Source organism: Salvelinus fontinalis, chromosome 30 (assembly GCF_029448725.1).
Source record: "Salvelinus fontinalis isolate EN_2023a chromosome 30, ASM2944872v1, whole genome shotgun sequence".
Classification (NCBI taxonomy): domain Eukaryota; kingdom Metazoa; phylum Chordata; class Actinopteri; order Salmoniformes; family Salmonidae; genus Salvelinus; species Salvelinus fontinalis.
In genome coordinates, this window is record NC_074694.1 from 23145212 (window position 1) to 23166326 (window position 21115).

Here is a 21115-nt window from a genome sequence, read left to right on the forward strand (position 1 = left end):
AATGTTTCCATTCAGAGAATGACTGTAATTAACCCATGCATTAAGAGAAATGAATGTAACCAAATGACAGAGACTAACTGTAAATGTACTATTTTTATTACATATATATATTAAAAAATATATATATTTTATTTTACCTTTATTTAACTAGGCAAGTCAGTTAAGAACTAATTCTTATTCAGTGATGGCCTACCCCGGCCAAACCCGGACGATGCTGGGACAATCATGGCCAGATGTGATACAGCCTACTACTGGTGATATATGTAATGAGGACTTGATACAAATAAACAAAGGGCAAACAATTCACACAATGAAACAATTAATGTGCATGAATTGGCAGGAGACAGCTGAGCACATTCTGGAGAGCTGAGTGCATTCTGGAGAGCGATGAGCCTATATCTTCGCCACCAAAACCTCCCTTTCTTGTCTCAACATTTCAAATTATACTCAAAACACATCATGTTCACACATATTTTTGATGCTTTTCACTGACAGGCACAACTCAACAATCAGCTAAGTCTATTGCCATGAGTGCTGCCATAATTGAGTACTACTCGCCTGTGATTTGAAACAATCCACAGCAAAACAATTAAGAAGTTAATGATCCTCTGAGGCATTTGGAAAGTATTCAGACCCCGTCACTTTTTCCACATTTTGTTACTTTACAGCCTTAAAAAAGATTACATTCATTTGTGTTCCTCAATCTACACATAATACCCCATAATGACAAAACAAAAAACAGGTTTTTAATAATCTTTGCAAATGTATTAAAAATATCACAGTTACATAAGCATTCAGACCCTTTACTCAGTACTTTGTTGAAGCACCAATGGCAGTGATTACAGCCGCAAGTCCTCCTGGATATGATGCTACGAGCTTGGCACACCTGTATTTGGGGAGCTTCACCTATTCTTCTCTGCACATCCTCTCAAGCTCCGCCAGGTTGGATGGGGAGCGTTGCTGCACAGCTATTTTCAGGTCTCTCCAGAGATGTTCTATTGGGTTCAGTTCCGGGCTCTGGCTGGGCCACCTGACATTCAGAGACTTGTCCCGAAGCCACTCCTGCGTTGTCCTGTTGGAAGGTGAACCTTGGCCCAGGTCTGAGGTCTTGAGCAGGTTTTCATCAAGGAGCTCTCTGTACTTTGCTCCGTTCATCTTTCCCTCGATTCTGACTAGTCTCCCAGTCCCTGCCACTGAAAAACATCCCCACAGCATTATGCTGCCACCACGCTTCACCATAGGGATGGTGCCAGGTTTCCTCCAGATGTGAAACTTGGCATTCAGGCCAAATAGTTCAATCTTGGTTTCATCAGACCAGAGAATCTTGTTTCTCATGGTCAGAGAGTCCTTTAGGTGCCTTTTGGCAAACTCCAAGCAGGCAGTCATGTGCCTTTTACTGAGGAGTGGCTTCCGTATGGCCACTCTACCAAAAAGGCCTGATTGGTGGAGTGCTGCAGAGATGGTTGTCCTTCTGGAAGATTCTCCCATCTCCACAGAGGAATTCTGGAGCTCCTTCAGAGTGACCATCGGGTTCTTGGTCACCTCCCTGACCAAGGCCCTTCTCCCCCGATTGCTCAGTTTGGTCGGGTGGCAAACTCCAAACTTCTTTAATTTAAGAAGGATGGAGGCCACTGTGTTCTTAGGGATCTTCAATGCTGCAGACATTTTTTGGTGCCCTTCCCCAGATCTGTGCCTTGACACAATACTTTCTCGATACTTTCTCTACGGACAATTCCGTTGACCTCATGGCTTGGTTTTTGCTCTGACATGCACTGTCAACTGTGGGACCTTATAGACAGATGTGTGCCTTTCCAAATCATGTCCAATCAATTGAATTTACCACAGGTGGACTCCAATCAAGTTGAAAAAACATCTCAAGGATGATCAATGGAAACAGAATGTACCTGAGCTCAATTTTGAAAGTCTCAAAGCAAAGGGTCTGAATACTTGTGTAAATAATGTATCTGTTTATGTTTAATAAATTTGCACAAAAAAATCTAAAAACCTGTTTTTGCTTTGTCATTATGGGCTATTGTGTGTAGATTGAGGAGGAAAAATCTTGATTTAATCAATTTTAGAATAAGGCTGTAAAACAAATAAGGAAAAAGAAAAGGGGTCTGAATACTTTGCGAATCCACTGTATATAAATTTGGAAAATGTTTTCCAATTTACTTTAGGAATCGCCGCCTATGGTAGCTGACATTTAGAGCTTGAATAACCAAAATGATGTCTTAAATCTTTGTCAGGTATCAGGACTATAAAGCCATTACAACTGCCTGTTTTATAAACAGAGGCTACCACATGGATAGGCATTAATTAAAGTGCATTGTCGGGCGACACTGCATAGCCTAGGCTACTATTCTCCTGAGGGATAAAAGGAGGACCGCAACTTTCTAAACCACCCACATATTACTGTAACTTTGACATCAATACAGTAATGTCAGTTTGCTCGAGCATGTGTGACGAACCGGGTATTGAACCCATGTCGTCTGCAAGGCTACTTACTGTGTTATCCCACTGGTCTCAGTCAGTTGTGGAAAAAGTACTAAAATGTCATTCTTGAGTAAAAGTAAAGATACCTTAATAGAAAATGACTCAAGTACAAGTGACAGTCACCTAGTAAAATACTACTTGAGTAAAAGCCTAAAAGTATTTTGTTTTAAATATACTTAAGTATCAAAAGTAAATGGAATTGCTAAAATGAATTTAAATATCAAAAGTAAAAGTAGAAACCATTTCAAATTCCTTATATTAAGCAAACCAGATGGCACTATTTGTTATACTTTTTTATTGACGGATAGCCAGGGGCATAACACTCAGACATAATTTACAAACGAAGCATTTGTGTTTAGTGAGTCCGCTAGATCAGAGGCAGTAGGGATGACCTTTTGATAAGTGTGTGAATTTGACAATTTTTCTGTCAAAATGTAACAAGTACTTTAGGGTGTCAGGGAAAATGTATGGAGTAAAAAGTACATTATTTTCCTTAGGAATGTAGTGAAGTAAAAGTAGGCAAAGAAATAGTAAAGTACAAAAAACAACTTACTTTAAACTATTTTTACTTAAGTACTTTACACCACTGGTTTTAGTCGAGGTTTCGTTACTCATTGTGTGTATGATAATTCACCAAACCTACATTCCCCTGCTCTCTTTTGAAAAGACAACAGATGTGCTGATCAGTATCTCTCCCATTGAATATGTAGTTCATAGTACTCAAACCGGTCAAAAGGAGAGCCAGAGCAGTTTGGTCCTGGACTCTTTATTATGCAATAACCGTTCACTATTGCACAAATTATCTGTTTTGCATGTCTTCCAGTTGGCTTTGTGATGTAGTTTGGGTTTTGAAAACTGGTTTCGAAGATGAGTCGTTGTTGACTCATTAGTTCCATGACTGATGAGCATAACGTAACCGTTAGTGGTACAATGTATCCGATTCTTGTCAAAGTAAATGTTACTATCGCCTAATGCAAGTAAATTATTCTACGACTTTCTTTATGCCTTCAAAATCAGTTGCAATGATGTAGATGCATATGCACGATCAAATTGGAGTAAAAGGAAAATAAGACCGATATTTTCAAGCAAACCAACTCAAACTTGTTGAATAGGTGCATTTCAAAAGGGTAAAGTTAGAAAAGTAAGACGAGTTAAAATTGTCAGACATTTTCGACTTCCTGAACAATAAGATATATCTGTATGCGCGTGAATGAGGAAAGCAGACTCACCACTCGCATTTTGAGACAAGGTGGAGACAGACGTCTGGCCCATTCTGTCTTCAATGGACCGCCAAACCAACAATCACGCGGTCCCCGATGAACTTTTACAATAAAATCATCGCCAAATCCTAAAGTTAATTTGACCTACTTCAGGGCAATTGTTGGGTTAAAACTCTTGAAAAAAAACTTCGCTGGGTCTGAAAACCACTGTTTAACCTCCCTCTGATTCAGCTCAAGCATGCCTGTCATTTCTTTATGCAGATTAGGATACTACCCGTCAGAGGTCGAGGGGAGGAATTCTCTACTGCCAGAGAGGAAGAGGCGAAGCGAGAGGGTTTACTCCCCCCAAAATCTGTCCACGAAAATAATTCCACGAAGTGAAGACTTTGTGTATGGAGGCCAATGAGAGTGTCGAATTTGGTTAAAAAATATATATATTGCAAATTTGCTACGTGAGATTTATTTGATCGAATATAACTTTCGTAATACTTAGGTTGTTACAAGTGTACTCATATAAGTGGACGCGCGTGGCATTCCAGCAACTTTGAACATATATTTGATATCAGAGTTGTGTCCATTGTTAACACGCGACTCTGCCCTCTCATTGGCTATAATGTTCCCACCTGATCTGGCGTCCTCCTGCCCTACTTCCGCTTTTGTGAACAACGACTCCCGTTGTTAGGGTGGAGACACGAGCATCTCGTCATTATAGCCACAATCTCTGCTATTCCGCTCCAATAGACTACAACCACCTCGGTGCCTATAACAGATGTAAATAGTTGGATGTCATTTAATCAACACAGTATAGATATTTTTCAACCACACAGTGACACCATAATACAATTCCAGTGTTCAGATCTTCAAACTGATGGCAGTTTGAGGATTGCATAACAAGCAAACGATCTAAGATACAGGACTGTTTAGCTAGCACAGACTGGCGATATGGCCAAAATATAATATCACATAATTACATTTTTTTTTTAAGGTAAGGTGGTATTTGATGTTATTTGATGTTTTTGAATAATACACATTCTACATTTTCTTTGGGTAGTTGTGTCTAAGTGATTTCAATGGGTCTTTCTCCATTCTGATTGTTTTATACTGTTCAATTAAACTTCAACCAAAAATACTGACGACGATGAGACAGTCTACAGGGAGGAGGTCAGAGACCTGGCAGTTTGGTGCCAGGACAACAGCCTCTCCCTCAACGCCAGCAAGACAAAGGAGCTGATCGTGGACTACAGGGAACAGAGGGCCGAGCACACCCCCATTCACATCGACAGGGCTGTAGTGGAGCGCTGTAGTAGAGCGGGTTGAGAGCGGGTCAAGTTCCTCAGTGTCCACATTACTACAGACTTATCATGTTCCAAACACACCAATACAGTCATGAAGAGAGGACGACAATGCCTCTTCCCTCTCAGGAGGCTGAAAAAGTTTGGCACGGGCCATCAGATCCTCAAAAAGTTATACAGCTGCACCATTGAGAGCATCTTGACTGGCTACATCATCGCTTGGTATGGCAACTGCTTGGCGTCCGACCGCAAGGCGCTACAGAGGGTAGTGCGTACAGCCCAGTACATCACTGGGGCTGAGCTCCATGCCATCCAGGACCTCTATACCAGGCGGTGTCAGAGGAATGCCCTAAAAAAGTTCAATGACTCCAGCCACCCGTCATAGACTGTTCTCTCTGCTACGACGGCAAGTGGTAACGGAGCACCACATCTGGGACCAAAAGGCTCCTGAACAGCTTCTACCACCAAGCCATAGGACTGCTGAACAGTTAATCAAATGGCTACCCATATTTGATTTGTTTTGCACTGATATTCTTGCAATGGCTCTATGCACACTCACTGGACTCTACCCACACACTCACATATACTACACTGACACTTCAACACACACACACATACACACACTCACAAACTACATACACTCACACACACACATGCATATCGACACCACTCACACACTTTCACACTCTTCACATACGCTGCTACTCTGTTTATTATCTATCCTCATTGCCTAGTGACTTTTACCCCTGCCTACATGTACACATTACATCAATTACCTCAACTACCTCGTACCCCTGCACATTGACTCGATACCGTTACTCCTTGTATATACTGTAGCCTCGTTATTGTTATTTTATTGTGTTAAGATTTCCTTTTTTTGCTAATCTTTTCTTAGGTAAGTAAGCATTCCTCACTAAACTCTACACCTGTTGTATTTGTCGCATGTGACAATATAACTTTTATTTTTTTTATCTTTAAAATCACTATAATCATGGTGTTTTTTTTTGTTTTTTTTACTTAGCTAGTTTAAAATAAATATGAACTCAGCACAAATTTTAAAATAGGTCTTTGAAAACTGAATAGAAAGTTTGTTTATTAATGTATTTGGCCAATGGAAAGTTTAGATCTACATAAATCATTTTAAATTGTCGGAAAATCTGAAAATTGTGGTGGAAATGATGTTTTATTAAGAAGTACACATATTTTCCCAGTTTATTTTTCAGACGGTCCGGCATTAAAGGTAGTTGAGCAGGAAAATTATGCCTTTTCAGCCTGAATGGAGGATGCTTTATGTACTAGCCGGTTCACAGGGGACAGGAGTGTATTACCGGGAATTAACATCAATCTTAGAGATCTAGCGGCCACTATCGGCTGCCTAGGCTACTACCTGCACAACTTTATTATATATATTTTTATTTTCTTTTTCCCACAACTTTCTTAGAGTGTAACAGCCATCTAAACAGTTCCTCTTTAGCTGTAGGCTATGGTTTCCTGAGAAGAAGAAAAAAGCCCTGAGTGAGCTGTGTTGCCAGTGGGTGGGGACCACTCAGGAAGGCTCTCCAATTCCTGCCAAGAGCTGACGGAAACCAGCCCTCTCCTGCCTCCAGACCCTCTCTGAGCATTGTCTCATAGGCAGCTACATGGTGAATTTATCATAATCTATCTCCTCGTTCTCCCACCTCCCTCCTAGTCCATAGTGTATCTCCTAATGTTACAGCACGATCATTTGGAATTGGCAAAGCCAGCGCTGTACAATAAGCATATGCTGTTACTTTGGCCTTAAATGCTATGAGATCACCAGCCCTGATCGCACTCACACCATTTAAAAATACACCAAGATGGCTGACTCTATTTCCTTTCGAGGCAAGAGGCTCAACCCGTGTGTTGGAGTGAACTCCAGCTTTCGACAGCCCGTGGGCAATGCGATTCTTATGTCATAGAGTGCTCTGCAGGGGCTCAGCTGACACCTTGGCTGCATGACGTGTGTTAGCAGGAGATAAAATACCTTCACATACCAAAACATGGATATACTAAACAGTCCAGCACTGACACACACACTGACTACAACTTATACCTTAAGTAAGAGCATTGGCATTGTACAAATAGGGAAACTGTGAGTGTAGATAAAGTGAAATGTGCAAACTACTATATATAGAAGCTCAATTAAAAGACCAGGTAGTGTTGACATGTAGGAAAATTTGAATCATTATTAATGGCCAGAATGTATGTACACAATAGGGTCTATGGTGAGTTGATATACAGAGTAGCCTACTGAAAAGAGGCTGTAAAAATTAATTGGCCTTTGCAGAGACTGTTTGGTTTAGGTGCAAGCCTGCCATCTACTGTTTAATAAACAATGTTCTGTATACAAGGATTTATTGAAACTATACCATAAATCAAAATCAGACCTAAGAAAAGTGTTACCAAAATGTTCCACAGTACATGGAGAAAAATAACATTAGCCTTATAATATTGAACACAATCACGGCTCATATATTTCTACATCACTATAACACTGCTGATTCATTGTGGTCTGACGCTATGCAAATGTGGACAACCTGCCTCGTATGATACAGCCTACAAATTGTGTTTTGCATTGTAAAACACAGATTGAAGAACACAATTTACTGTTACGAACCCATAGGGGGCGCTCAATTGGCCCAGCGTCGTCTTGGTTAGGGGAGGGTTTGGCCAGGGTATGCAGTCATTGTAAAATAAGAATTTGTTCTTAACTGGCTTGCCTCGTTAAATAAAGGTTAAATAAATCAAATAAATATATATATATATGCTTATAATAATTACAGGTGTAGGATCTTCATTTGATCACTCTTGTTGCTGAGAATTTTTGTACACAGCAGGAAATTCAGATGAGCTTTGTGATTTACATATATTCTCTGAAAACTCGCACTGATACTAACACACAGTTATATTAACAGTATTGCAATTTTCATGTAGCGTCATTTTGGCCAGCTAATAGCCAAACCACCGATCAAGTAACATTATGGACTAAACGTTCAAATCCTGTTGCTGCAGAATTATTTTGCTGTGACACTACTGGTCAAATAAAGATCCAACATTTGTACTAAAGCATTACTAGTCAGCTTTAAGTAAAGTGTTACCAAACATTGCTCTAGAGATGAAAGCCTGCAGTGGCATAGGAAGGAAATCCCTGAGGACTATAACCAATGTGCAGTCTAAGTGCATATGAAAGGGAATTGATTTTTGATTGGCCAAGAGTATATTCTTTACTTATCAACCTCTCCACAAGAACCCAAATACAGCCCCATGAATCTATCAGTGCTAATACACTTATTCCCCAGCCAGCCCCACTACTTATTCAGTTCCTGAATGTATTGATAGGTATGTTGGGACAGCCTACTTTTACAAATCACTGGGTAAATACTAAGTTAAAAATAGTACAACATTTATATTGTTTCAATACTTGACAAGTAATTATGTATGGCCTAATTACTTTGCTATTCTAGTACCAATTTCTGCTCAGCATTATCCTAATGATTCATTATGAAGAAGGCCCAGCAGTAGGAAGTGAAATAGCATAATGGATACTGACTGTATGTCTTTGTATTGTTACAGTCTACCTCACTCACTCAAGGATAAAAAAGGAACTGCACTGTAACAGGATGTCTGAGAAAATAGCTCAATGGGCACACAGCTCATCGACATGTGGAGGAAAAAGAGAAAGAGTCATACATTATTAAGCAGCAATCTCAAAAAAAATACAAGGTAATTATTGTTTAAGTGGTGCTTTTTAGTTCTTCCTCCTTTAGATTATTTATTTATTAACCTCAAATGTGGTACCAAAGGGAATGTGTTCCAAAGTGTTGGTAAACTATCTTTTATATAACCTAGGCTCTATCTGTCTAAAATGACAGCAAAACCATGGTGAACATTTCTAACTATGTCATAACAAATTTGATACATTCAGTGCTCTGAATCGAGTTAGGTCCCATACTATATGACCTGTTCTGCATGAAGGATTGAGTGGAGCAGACAGGACCGTTTGCCCATACAGGTAATTGCTATTAGATCCAAAAAGCAAAGGCCTAGTTTCGCTATCAAGCACTGGGAAATAATTGGATGGTCGTTGAGTTTGTCAAATTGCTTATGGTCTAATCACACAGAGCTAAGTGTCAGTGAGTGCATTCAGATTACCGGCGGCAGTACAGTACACATTGAAGTGAATTTATGTGATGGACCCAGCTAATATTGGCTGTTATAGATGTTTTTAAGAAAGGAATTAAGTTATACCATTTCGGCATTCCATTCCATAGCTGGCAACAGTTAAAAGACAAAAATGAAAATGGCAAGCACGTAGTCATAATTCCAATGGTAGAGACAGGATGGTAACTATGTTTTGCATGTGCAATTTGCACCATAGTTTGATTCAAAGTATGCTGCAACCTCAACCTTTCAGCACATACACAAATCAAAAGTGATTACATACAAATACTGTATATACCTGTATGGTATATTGAGAAAAAAACTAACATTGACATATCAGAATGATCTACTTTATACACAGCATGATTAGATTTGATCTTCTCTACAAGCAAACTATTATTGAAACTGATACCAGTTACTTTGTTACTTTGTTTGGATGGCATGAATCTATCATTACGGGCCCACTTCACTTCCTACACCTAAATGTTGTAGATATACAAATCAATACATGGCATCCTGTCAGTAAGTAGATTATTTCCCCTGGTCTGGATGGCTCTTATTTTGAAATCTAGGCTGCTTAATAATAGCTCATTGCAGAGAGAATTGAGAGCATTATATTTCACAGTGCAGAGAAATTGGGGCTTAATGATCACGTACAGGTTCACTATGAGAGAGAGGAGAGCAACAACAGTCTCAGCCAGAGAGAGAGGTCTACACACCCATTGCTCATTCACAACAGAAATAAACAATGTAGGACTGTTTGTTTATTGAAAAATCACCACCACTACCTGTAGCAAATGAGAAATCTGATCTTCCTCAATTAGAATCCAATTGTCTTTGTTCAGACATTTCATGCTGCTAAGGTTATTGATGCTTAGTGTCATTGATTTTTACCATTATTACAGTTACTTTGGTCCCTTTCCAAGATTGAACCGTTACACTGCCACAATGAGTCCTGTTGTTTGGACCAAGACTGGTCTGTTGCTTCAAGGGCGTACGCTGTCACACTATACTAAAGTTCTTTCAATCAAAAGTTCAATTGAAAGTACAACATGAAACTAGACAAAATAGTCAAACATTTGTCAGAATGCATTCAATCATTAACCAATGGAAATAGTACAACATTTCCCACCATGGAGTACGTCCATTTTGAGGTATGGTTGATTGTGACAGAATAAACAAACTTTCAGCATTAGTAATGGCACAGGGAAGTTGAGAAATCAGTTTTCACTCTTTGTTGAGTTTTGTGAAATAAACAAAGGAGTAAGCAGATCCTATCAATCACTTTAAATGACTTTAGCCTTGTCAAGCATTGGGGTTTTCTACATTAATATGACATTGCTGATTCACTGTGGTCTGAGGCGATGCAAATGTGGACAACCTGCCTCGTATGATACAGAATACATATTATGTTTTGCATTGTAAAACAAATATTGAAGAGCACAATCTACTGTTAAGAATCCACCTGGACCATATGAAATCATGGGTAAAGAAATATACAAAGCTATAACAGACACACACAAAGTCATGCAGAATGGCTTTGTATCGCATCTTTGTATACATTACATCATTGTTTGTTACTACTGTAGTATTATCATAGTGGCAGTTGATATATTTCTGTGTGGGCAATCTATGTACTTAGTCCTCCTTGTCAGTCCACTTTCTCCAATACAAGTTGTATTTGAACAGGAGTTATGGCATGAGTTAATAGACTCGGCTAAATGTTATGACATTCACAGTGTGGCAAACGTAATTAAACATATAAAATGACATCAACTAAATATAGACTGACCGTAATACACTACTAAAGACTAAGTCATCATACCCTGTCACTAGATATGACTATATGATAAGTTATGTGATGATGATGCATGTAATATTATTAAATGTAATCTCTCAAAGTGATAAGGCTGTCTGTTTTGTCGTTTTTTAATCAAATAACTACAACACAAACAAGGTTTTGAAACAATTTAGGCAAAAACAAAGTAATTTAAACAACTGTAAACCAACAACCAACAACCATCACATTACAGGCAAGGCTCTATTTGCCTGGCTGTGTTCCCTGAACAGCTGATCTGAATGCACAGAGGGAAACTCATAAAGCTATCAACTACTGTACAGTACACACACACAGTAACTTTGACAACAAGCACAAAGACAAGAAACTCTCTCACACCCACAGACACACTCAAATAGACACAATAACATAGACACACACACAGAGACAGAGTAAAGGGCACTCACGAGCATGTTCCATGACTGGAAGAGGAGAAAGCGATCACCCTTGTAAGCAGATCCTTTCTTTTCCTCGTCTCTCTCGCTCTCTCTCGTGCAGGGAGATTTCTCTCTCTCTCTTTCTCGTGCAGGGAGATGTCTCTCTCTCTCTCTCTCTCTCTCTCTCTCTCTCTCTCTCTCTCTCTCTCTCTCTCTCGTGCAGGGAGATGTCTCTCTCTCTCCCTCTCTCCTCTCTCTCTCTCCTCTCTCTCTCCTCTCTCTCTCAGTCGTGCAGGGAGATGTCTCTCTCTCGTCTCTCTCTCTCTCTCTCTCTCTCCTCTCTCTCTCTCCTCTCTCTCGTGCAGGGAGATGTCTCTCTCCTCTCCTCTCTCCTCTCTCTCTCTCTCTCTCCATCTCTCTCTCTTTCCCTCGTCTCTCCTCATCTCTCTCTCTCTCTCCTCTCTCTCTCTCTCATCTCTCTCTCTCTCTCTTCCTCTCTCTCTCTCTCTCTCTCTCTCTCTCTCTCTCTCTCTCTCTCTCTCTCTCTCTCTCTCTCTCTCTCTCTCTCTCTCTCTCTCTCTTCTCTCCTCTCTCTCTCTCTCTCTCTCTCTCTCTCTCTCTCTCTCTCTCTCTCTCTCTCTCTATCTCTCTCTCTCCTCTCCTCTCTCTCTCTCTCTCTCTCTCTCCTCTCTCCTCTTGTGCAGGGAGATAGCTCTCTGACATTCGTTCCTCGCTGCCTGCCTCTCTGCAGTGGACCTGACCATGAAGCAGCCCAGGGAGCACAGGGGGATGACACAACAACCATTACCTCCATTAGTAGGGCCTGATTGAGCCAGTCTGGAACCTTCCTGTCCACTGGGGCTTTTAGCTGCAGCCTGAGGCCACGGGAAGAGAGAAATATAGAGGGAAGGAGAGAGAAAGGGGGAGGGTGGGAGGGAGCTCTGCAACCTTCATTAAAGCCAGACTAATTCCATTCCTGCTATTCACCTACATTTTTAGATGATCTCTGCACCCCAGACTCCATGTGTCAATACCCATCACAATCATCAGAGAAAAAATAGGAAAGTTATGTGAGGATGCTTGATGGTTGAAGTCGGTGAACAAGTGGGTTTGAGGGATCCAATCTCCACTGTGTGAAAAATCTCAGATTTTTTTTTGACGCTCAGTGCTAAAATTGGACATTGTTCTAAAAGGAATGAGTCATACTTGACAAGATAACGACTGCAAGTACTGCCACTTATGTATTCCACTCACAACCTGTCTTGTCTCCCAGGAACCAACACCTGGTAATGTAATAGCTGAAGAACCATGTTTTTTTAAATTACAATTTTACCTTTATTTAACTTGGCAAGTCAGTTAAGAACAAATTCTTATTTTCAATGACGGCCTAGGAACAGTGGGTTAACTGCCTTGTTCAGGGGCAGAACGACAGATTTTTACCTTGTCAGCTCGGGGATTCGATTTTGCAACCTTTCGGTTACAAGTCTAACTCTCTAACCACTAGGCTACCTGACGCCCCAGGGAACTCTGCAACCTTCATTAAAGCCAGACATTAAAGCCAGGGTTGACATGAGAAGAGGCCTCAAAGGCTTCAAAGAGTTTCCAAGTCCTTGGCCCTTTATTGCCCCTGACCAGCTTGATGCCCTTTACTGCCCCTGACCAGCTTGATGCCCTTTACTGCCCCTGACCAGCTTGATGCCCTTTATTGCCCCTGACCAGCTTGATGCCCTTTACTGCCCCTGACCAGCTTGATGCCCTTTACTGCCCCTGACCAGCTTGATGCCCTTTATTGCCCCTGACCAGCTTGATGCCCTTTATTGCCCCTGACCAGCTTGATGCCTAATTTAGGACATTGTGTAAATTATACACACTGAAAATAAACCCCAACAAGGTGCCAACTTGTGCCCTGCTAATACTCCCATCCCTAATGGTGCTACAACTGAACCGTATTACTGAAATAGCTGCATATTCTCAATGTCAAAGTCCATGTTAAATTTCCAGCAGTGTTTCAACAAAAGGTAATTGAATGTATTTAATCATTATTGTGTGAACAGCATTATTACAAGTTACATCATTGCAACATGGTGGCAATATCCTCCATGTCCTGTTGGTCTTCCAGAAACAAATGACCTAAAGTATGACATTAACTGAGCTGAGTTACTGTTTGACAATTGGGTCAGCTCATGTGGGAGGAAATTGTATGGCAGTCCTGTACGTATTTTTGACAGTGACAGCGGAAACAACTTTGTATTCAAGGCTCTTTAAGCAATGATAAACACAGTGAGCCACTGACGTGGCACAGTCAGGTTGTTGTATAACTTTAAGTCACACTGTCGGAACTTATAAACCATGGTCATGGAACAAAGTATGATATGTGGCAGCAGCATAGATGCAGATATTCAGAACTATTTTGTAACTTGACCCATGAGGATGAGTCATTATTATATCTGTAAAGACAGCAAAACTAAATAAACCTTTTATAAGCAATTGAAAAACATAAGGCTTTCTCCACTCCCCACCAGGTGTCTCCCAACTCCCCCCATTTTCCCCTGTGTACTTACTATATCTGCGTTTTCTGTTGATCTGCTGCTAGTTCGTCTTATCTTGTCAAGTCTTACCAGCGTGTTCTCCCGTTTTCCAGCATCTCTAGTTTCTGTTTTCTAGTCCCCCAGGTTCTGACCATTCTGCCTGCCCTGACCCTGAGCCTGCCTGCCGTTCTGTCTCTGTTTGACGCTGTCTTGGATTACCGACCTCTGACTGCCCTGGACCTGCCATTTGCCTGCCCCCTGTTTTGTAATATCCTAAAACATGTTAATAAGACCCAGCTTACAAATCTACCCTTTGTGTGTTTAATGATGACACCCACGCACACTTTGTGGCCCTGTGACATGGCATCGCCGTCTCACAGGGCCACAATTTTGCATTCAAGAGAGCTCTTTACACTTGGAAACTTGAGCAAGGAAGATGTTCGAGCCATTTTCCCTGCCTCCCCCACAGGCTAGTGGGGGTAAAGCCAGGAATAGATGTCTGTTCATGTCGCTGCCTGAGGGACAGGCTCAAGAAGACTAATTTACTGTAACGTTATGCCAGCAGACTGAACACTTCACAATGGCAGGCCCTTGAAAACAGATTGAACTCCGATAAGTTGTCTAACAGTGACTCTCTGGCACAACTGTAAACCACTTCACAAAGAGATATTAAAGTTTTAACTTCAATGAGTTGGGTGAAAATACTTGTCCTACTTTATCCCAGAAGCTTCACTCTATGCGTGTCGGTCACAACTCAAGATGAGGATATGACTCGAAAACAATGACAATAAAACAGGAATGTAGTGGAAAAACTTGATCCGGACATAAATATCTGCTCTCAAATTAGACCAGGGCCTCCCGGGTGGCGCAGCTAGCGCTGCGATGCAGTGCCCTAGACCACTGCGCCACCCAGAGTCTCTGGGTTCGCGCCCAGGCTCTGTCGCAGCCGGCCGCGACCGGGAGGTCCGTGGGGCGACGCACAATTGGCCTAGCGTCGTCCGGGTTAGGGAGGGTTTGGCCGGTAGGGATATCCTTGTCTCATCGCGCTCCAGCAACTCCTGAGGGGGCCAGGTGCACGGTGTTTCCTCCGACACATTGGTGCGGCTGGCTTCCGGGTTGGAGGGGCGCTGTGTTAAGAAGCAGTGCAGGTTGGTCGGGTTGTGCTTCGGAGGACACATGGCGTTCGACCTTCGTCTCTCCCGAGCCCGTACGGGAGTTGTAGCGATGAGACAAGATAGTAATTACTAGCGATTGGATACCACGAAAATTGGGGAGAAAAGGGGGTAAAATTTATTTTAAAAAATAAAAAAAAATTAGACCAGGATCAACCAGGTTCTCCAATCCATGAGCGGATATGATCAACAGCTGAGGGAAGATCATTTTAGGGGAGGAGAACTTTGGGATGGTGTTCTTCCTATGCTTCCTGGCTGATGTTTTGGTCACTTTTGAATGCTGGCGGTGCTCTCACTCTAGTGGTAGCATGAGACGGAGTCTACAACCCACACAAGTGGCTCAGGTAGTGCAGTTCATCCAGGATGGCACATCAATGCGAACTGTGGCAAAAAGGTTTGCTGTGTCTGTCAGCGTAGTGTCCAGAGCATGCAGGTGCTACCAGGAGACAGGCCAGTACATCAGGAGACGTGGAGGAGGCCGTAGGAGGGCAACAACCCAGCAGCAGGACCGCTACCTCCGCCTTTGTGCAAGGAGGTGCACTGCCAGCGCCCTGCAAAATGACCTCCAGCAGGCCACAAATGTGCATGTGTCTGCTCAAATGGTCAGAAACAGACTCCATGAGGGTGGTATGAGGGCCCGACGTCCACAGGCGGGGGTTGTGCTTACAGCCCAACACCGTGCAGGACGTTTGGCATTTGCCAGAGAACACCAAGATTGGCAAATTCGCCACTGGCGCCCTGTGCTCTTCACAGATGAAAGCAGGTTCACACTGAGCAAATGAGCACATGTGACAGATGTGACAGAGTCTGGAGACGCCGTGGAGAATGTTCTGCTGCCTGCAACATCCTCCAGCATGACCGGTTTGGCGATGGGTCAGTCATGGTGTGGGGTGGCATTTCTTTGTGGGGCCGCACAGCCCTCCATGTTCTCGCCAGAGGTAGCCTGACTGCCATTAGGTACCGAGATGAGATCCTCAGACCCCTTGTGAGACTATATGCTGACACATGCACATTTGTGGCCTGCTGGAGGTCATTTTGCAGGGCTCTGGCAGTGCACCTCCTTGCAATAAGGCGGAGGTACCGGTCCTGCTGCTGGGTTGTTGCCCTCCTACGGCCTCCTCCACGTCTCCTGATGTACTGGCCTGTCTCCTGGTAGCGCCTGCATGCTCTGGACACTACGCTGACAGACACAGCAAACCTTTTTGCCACAGTTCGCATTGATGTGCCATCCTGGATGAACTGCACTACCTGAGCCACTTGTGTGGGTTGTAGACTCCGTCTCATGCTACCACTAGAGTGAGAGCACCGCTAGCATTCAAAAGTGACCAAAACATCAGCCAGGAAGCATAGGAACTGAGAAGTGGTCTGTGGTCACCACCTGCAGAATCACTCCTGTTTTGGGGGGTGTCTTGCTAATTGCCTATAATTTCCACCTTTTGTCTATTCCATTTGCACAACAGCATGTGAAATTTATTGTCAATCAGTGTTGCTTCCTAAGAGGACAGTTTGATTTCACAGAAGTGTGATTGACTTGGAGTTACATTGTGTTGTTTAAGTGTTCCCTTTATTTTTTTGAGCAGTGTATATTACCACACCAGTTAGTCCTGTTAAGAAACCAAGGTGCGTGCTACAGTACAAATTCTCACAGAATGTAGTCTGAGCATCTTTTACATGACATAATGTACATTGTTAATGACCTAGCTATGATTGAATGGAATGCTGGATATGTTGAAAACACAAGTACTACCACAACATAAAAAGCTGTATTGTGTAAAACATAGGCAGTAGCAAAGGGCACAGAAAGTGTGATGCGTAGTCATTTGGGGTGTAAAATTGAAACTAAATGTCTATTTTGGGAGTATTGTACAAAAAGAGCACAATGTGCACAGCGTGCTACACCTCCTGCCTTCCTGACCGTATAATTACATGACTAATTACATGACTAATTGAGTGTAAGGAGGAACAGTCTATTATTTCTAAGTAGACATGTATTGTGGTGATGTGTGGCCTTGTACTATTATGTGTATAAGAAGACCACAACAGTGTTAGATGAATCATTCTTATTGAATAAATTATACAAATATATTTTTGTCATTTAGTAGACACTCTTATCCAGAGCGACTAACATGAGCAATTAGGGTTAAGTGCCTTACTCAAGGGTACATCAGCAGATTTTCACCTAGTCAACTCTGGGATTCTAACCAGTGACCTTTCAGTTACTGGCCCAATGCTCTTCACCGCTAGGCTGCCTGCTGACATGTTGGCTTGAGATCAGTGGAGGCTGCTAAGGGGAGGAAGACTCATAATAATGTCTGGAATGGAATGGTATCAAACACATGACGTGTTTGATACCATTCCATCCACTCCATTCTGGCCATTATTATGAGCCATCCTCCCCTCAGCAGCCTCCACTGTTTGAGATACATTTCAGATACAACAGACACAGGCAGTTAACTCAAACAGAAGGAGCTTTTCCCCCTCTTGTGGCTTTTTCAGAAACTACCACATCTCCCAGACAACATCCAGCATTTCCTGCTGTTACTCTACAGGTATAGGATCAAAATGTTAGCCAGTCTGCTACAGCAGGAAAATAATCCTGCAGAAACAGGAAATATAAATTATTATGTGGATTATAATTAATGGCCATTTTTGTAGGGGTTGCTATTGGGGGTGATATTGCCTTTTCCTGTTGATAAAATAAAAAAGCCTTGACATTGTACGCACGTACTGTGTGAGAACATTATGACCACATCAATGGTCTTGTGAAATATATAAACATTGTCACACCTGTGTGGGTTAAATCAAGAAATAAAACAGATATGGTGTTCATACTGCTCTTCTGAACTTTATGGAATATCTCACAAACAAAGTCTGTCTTCCCTAACCATCTCAAATTAAATCAAATTGTCACATGCTTCGTAAACAACAGGTGTAGTCGACTAACATTTAAATGCTTGCTTACGGGCCCTTCCCAACAATGCAGAGAAAAAAAGAGAAATAATAGAAAACAAACATAATACTCTGTGCTGGAATAAGTAACAAGGCTGTTACTCTGACGATTAACAGCCCATTCTCACCAGAGCCTCAGAGGAACACAGCTCCATAAAGACTAGATGTATTATGTCACTAAAGGTCTGTGCACTGCAGAAATGACAACAGGAAACCACTGCAGCATTGGGCCACTTAGTTCAGTGTAAGGGTCTTTCTAGGGAAGGGGCCTCAGCAACTTCTCTCATGGCAACATGATCTCATGATGCTGTCTTTGTCATTGTCAGTTCATGACATCAACTACATCAATTCATTGAAAAACATGAGGTAAATTATAATTAATTCATGATAGAGTGTTAATCAGCAAACAACAAATCGTCAATTGTTGGACTTTTTACATCTAGGCCTATATTAGAAAAAAAATACAAATGGAGGTGTGTTGAACAGTTAAGTTTTTGACTGAAATTATAATGGGGAGCATCAGAGGCCTTTTAAAATGTTCTTTTGAAATATAATAATAAACCCACAATCAAAAATGACTGTATATCCTCATTTGATAAGGGAGATGTGTAGCCTAATGTATTCAAAAACTGTTGTAGGAATAAAAATAAATTCTCTGCAGGTCAAGACCTGCCATTCAATTTCTTCCAAAGATACTTTTAACTAACTCCCCTTTCATCTGTGGTACAACCTTGTAACCCATTTCAGTGTTGTTCATTAAACTCTATCTTTTTCATTTGACTAAAATAAATAATTACTTCAATTTCAGCAAGCAAAACTACACTGAACAAAAATATAAAGACAACATGTAAAGTGCTAGTCCCTTTTTTCATGAGCTGAAATAAAATAAATATTCCATACGGATACAAATGTTATTTATCTCAAATTTTGTGCAGATTGTTTTTAACATCGCTGTTAGTGAGCATTTCGTCCTTTGTCAACATAATCCATTCACCTGACAGGTGTGGCATATCAATAAGCTGATTAAACAGCATGATCATTACACAGGTGCACCTTGTGCTGGGGAAAATAAAAGGCCACTCTAAAATGTGCAGTTTTGTCAATCAACACAATGCCACAGATGTCTCAAGTTTTGAGGGAGCATGCAATTGGCATGCTGACTGCAGGAATGTCCAGAGAATTGAATGTTAATTTCTCTACCACAAGCCGCCTCCAACATCATTTTTGAGAATTTGGCAGTACGTCCTTTCCTGCCTCACAACCGCAGACCACGTAGGGGGGGGGGGGGGGGGGGGGGGGGAGTATTTCTGTCTGTAATAAAGTGCTTTTGTGTAGAAAACCTCTTTATGATGGGCTGGGCCTGGCTCCTCAGTGGGTCAGCCTGGCTCCCAAATGGGTGGGCTATCATTGTGTTTACTTTATAGCTACCTACACAAATAGCTGGCTAGAACAAAGTGTTAATAAGATAAAATTCATTAAAAAGATTTAAAAGCAATAAATATAAATACAACTGCAAGGCTCTCCAGAGGGTGGTGCGGTCAGCACAACGCATCACCGGGGTCAAACTACCTGCCCTCCAGGACACCTACAGCACCCGATCTCACAGGAAGGCCAAACAGATCATCACGGACAACAACCACCAAAGCTACTGCCTGTTCACCCCGCTACCATCCAAAAGGCGAGGTCAGTACAGGTGCATCAAAGCTGGGACTGAGAGACTGAAAAATAGCTTCTATCTCAAGGCCATCAGACTGACTACATACAGACTCAAATCAATGGCCACTTTAATAAATGGATAACTAGTCACTTTAAATAATGCCACTTTCATAATGTTTACATATCTTACATTACTCATCTCATATGTATATACTGTATCTTATACCATCTATTGCATCTTGCCTATGCTGCTCGGTCATCGCTCATCCATATATTTATATGTACATGTTCTTATTCCATCCCTTTAGATTTGTGTGTACTAGGTAGTTGTTTTGGAATTGTTAGATTACTTGTTAGATATTACTGCACTGTCGGAACTAGAAGCACAACAATTTCGCTACACTCGCATTAACATCTGCTAAACATGTGTATGTGACCAATAACATTTTATTTTATTTGATCAATACACCCAGTCAGTACAAAGATACAGGCGTCCTTCCTAACTCAGTTGCCGAAGAGGAAGGAAACCGCTCAGGGATTTCACCATGAGGCCAATGGTGACTTTAAAACAGTTACAGAGTTTAATGGCTGTGATAGGAGAAAACTGAGGATGGATCAACAACATTGTAGTTTCTCCACAATACTAACCTTATTGACAGAGTGAAAAGAAGGAAGCCTGTACAGAATAAAAATATTCCAAAACACGCATCCTGTTTGCAACAAGGCAATAAAGTAAAAGTACAAAAAATGTGGTAAAGAAATTAACTTTATGTACTGAATACAAAACGTTTTGTTTGGGGCAAGTCCAACACAAAACATCATTAAGTTCCACTCTTCATATCTTCAAGCATGGTGGTGTCTGTATCACGTTAAGGGTATGCTTATCATCAGCAATTTGGGGGGGGGGGGGGGGATAAAATAAACAGAATAGAGCTTAGAACAGGCAAAATCCTGGGAAAAAATCCTGGGAAACATGGTTCAATCTGCCTTCCACCAGACACTGGGAGATTAATTCACCTTTCAGCAGGACAATAACCTAAAACACAAGGCCAAATCTACACTGGAGTTGCTTACCAAGAAGACAGTGAATGTTCCTGAGTGGCCTTGTGTTTTAGGTTATTGACCTTAATCTACTTGACAATCTATGGCAAAACCTGAAAATGGTTGTCTAGCAATGATAAGAATCAATTTGGTAGAGCTTGAAGAATTTTTAAAAGAATAATGGGCAAATGTTGCACAATCCAGGTGTAGAAAGCTCTTAGAGACTTACCCATGGAGCTGTAATCCCTAAAAGTGATTCTACAAAGTATTGACTCAGGGGTGTGAATATTTATGTAAATGCATGTTCAGAGTAATAATATCTAGATGAATGATAAAGACAAAAACATAATCCACCATAAACGATTAGC

At 41.5% G+C, this 21115-nt stretch overlaps 1 protein-coding gene across 3 annotated transcripts in view; it reads right to left on the reverse strand.

Moving 5' to 3' along the window:
* phactr2 (phosphatase and actin regulator 2) overlaps window positions 1-11535 on the reverse strand; it is a 56022-nt gene extending 44487 nt beyond the window's left edge. The window contains exon 1 of one of the 3 annotated variants that reach the window (XM_055890067.1): window positions 11432-11535. In XM_055890067.1, the coding sequence (XP_055746042.1) occupies window positions 11432-11444 (13 nt within the window). In that variant the 5' untranslated portion in view covers window positions 11445-11535. Of the gene's footprint in view, window positions 1-3722; window positions 4250-11431 lie in introns of those variants that run through there. The other 2 variants (XM_055890066.1, XM_055890068.1) reach the window with 2 other exon arrangements.
* Window positions 11536-21115: the final 9580 nt, after the last annotated feature.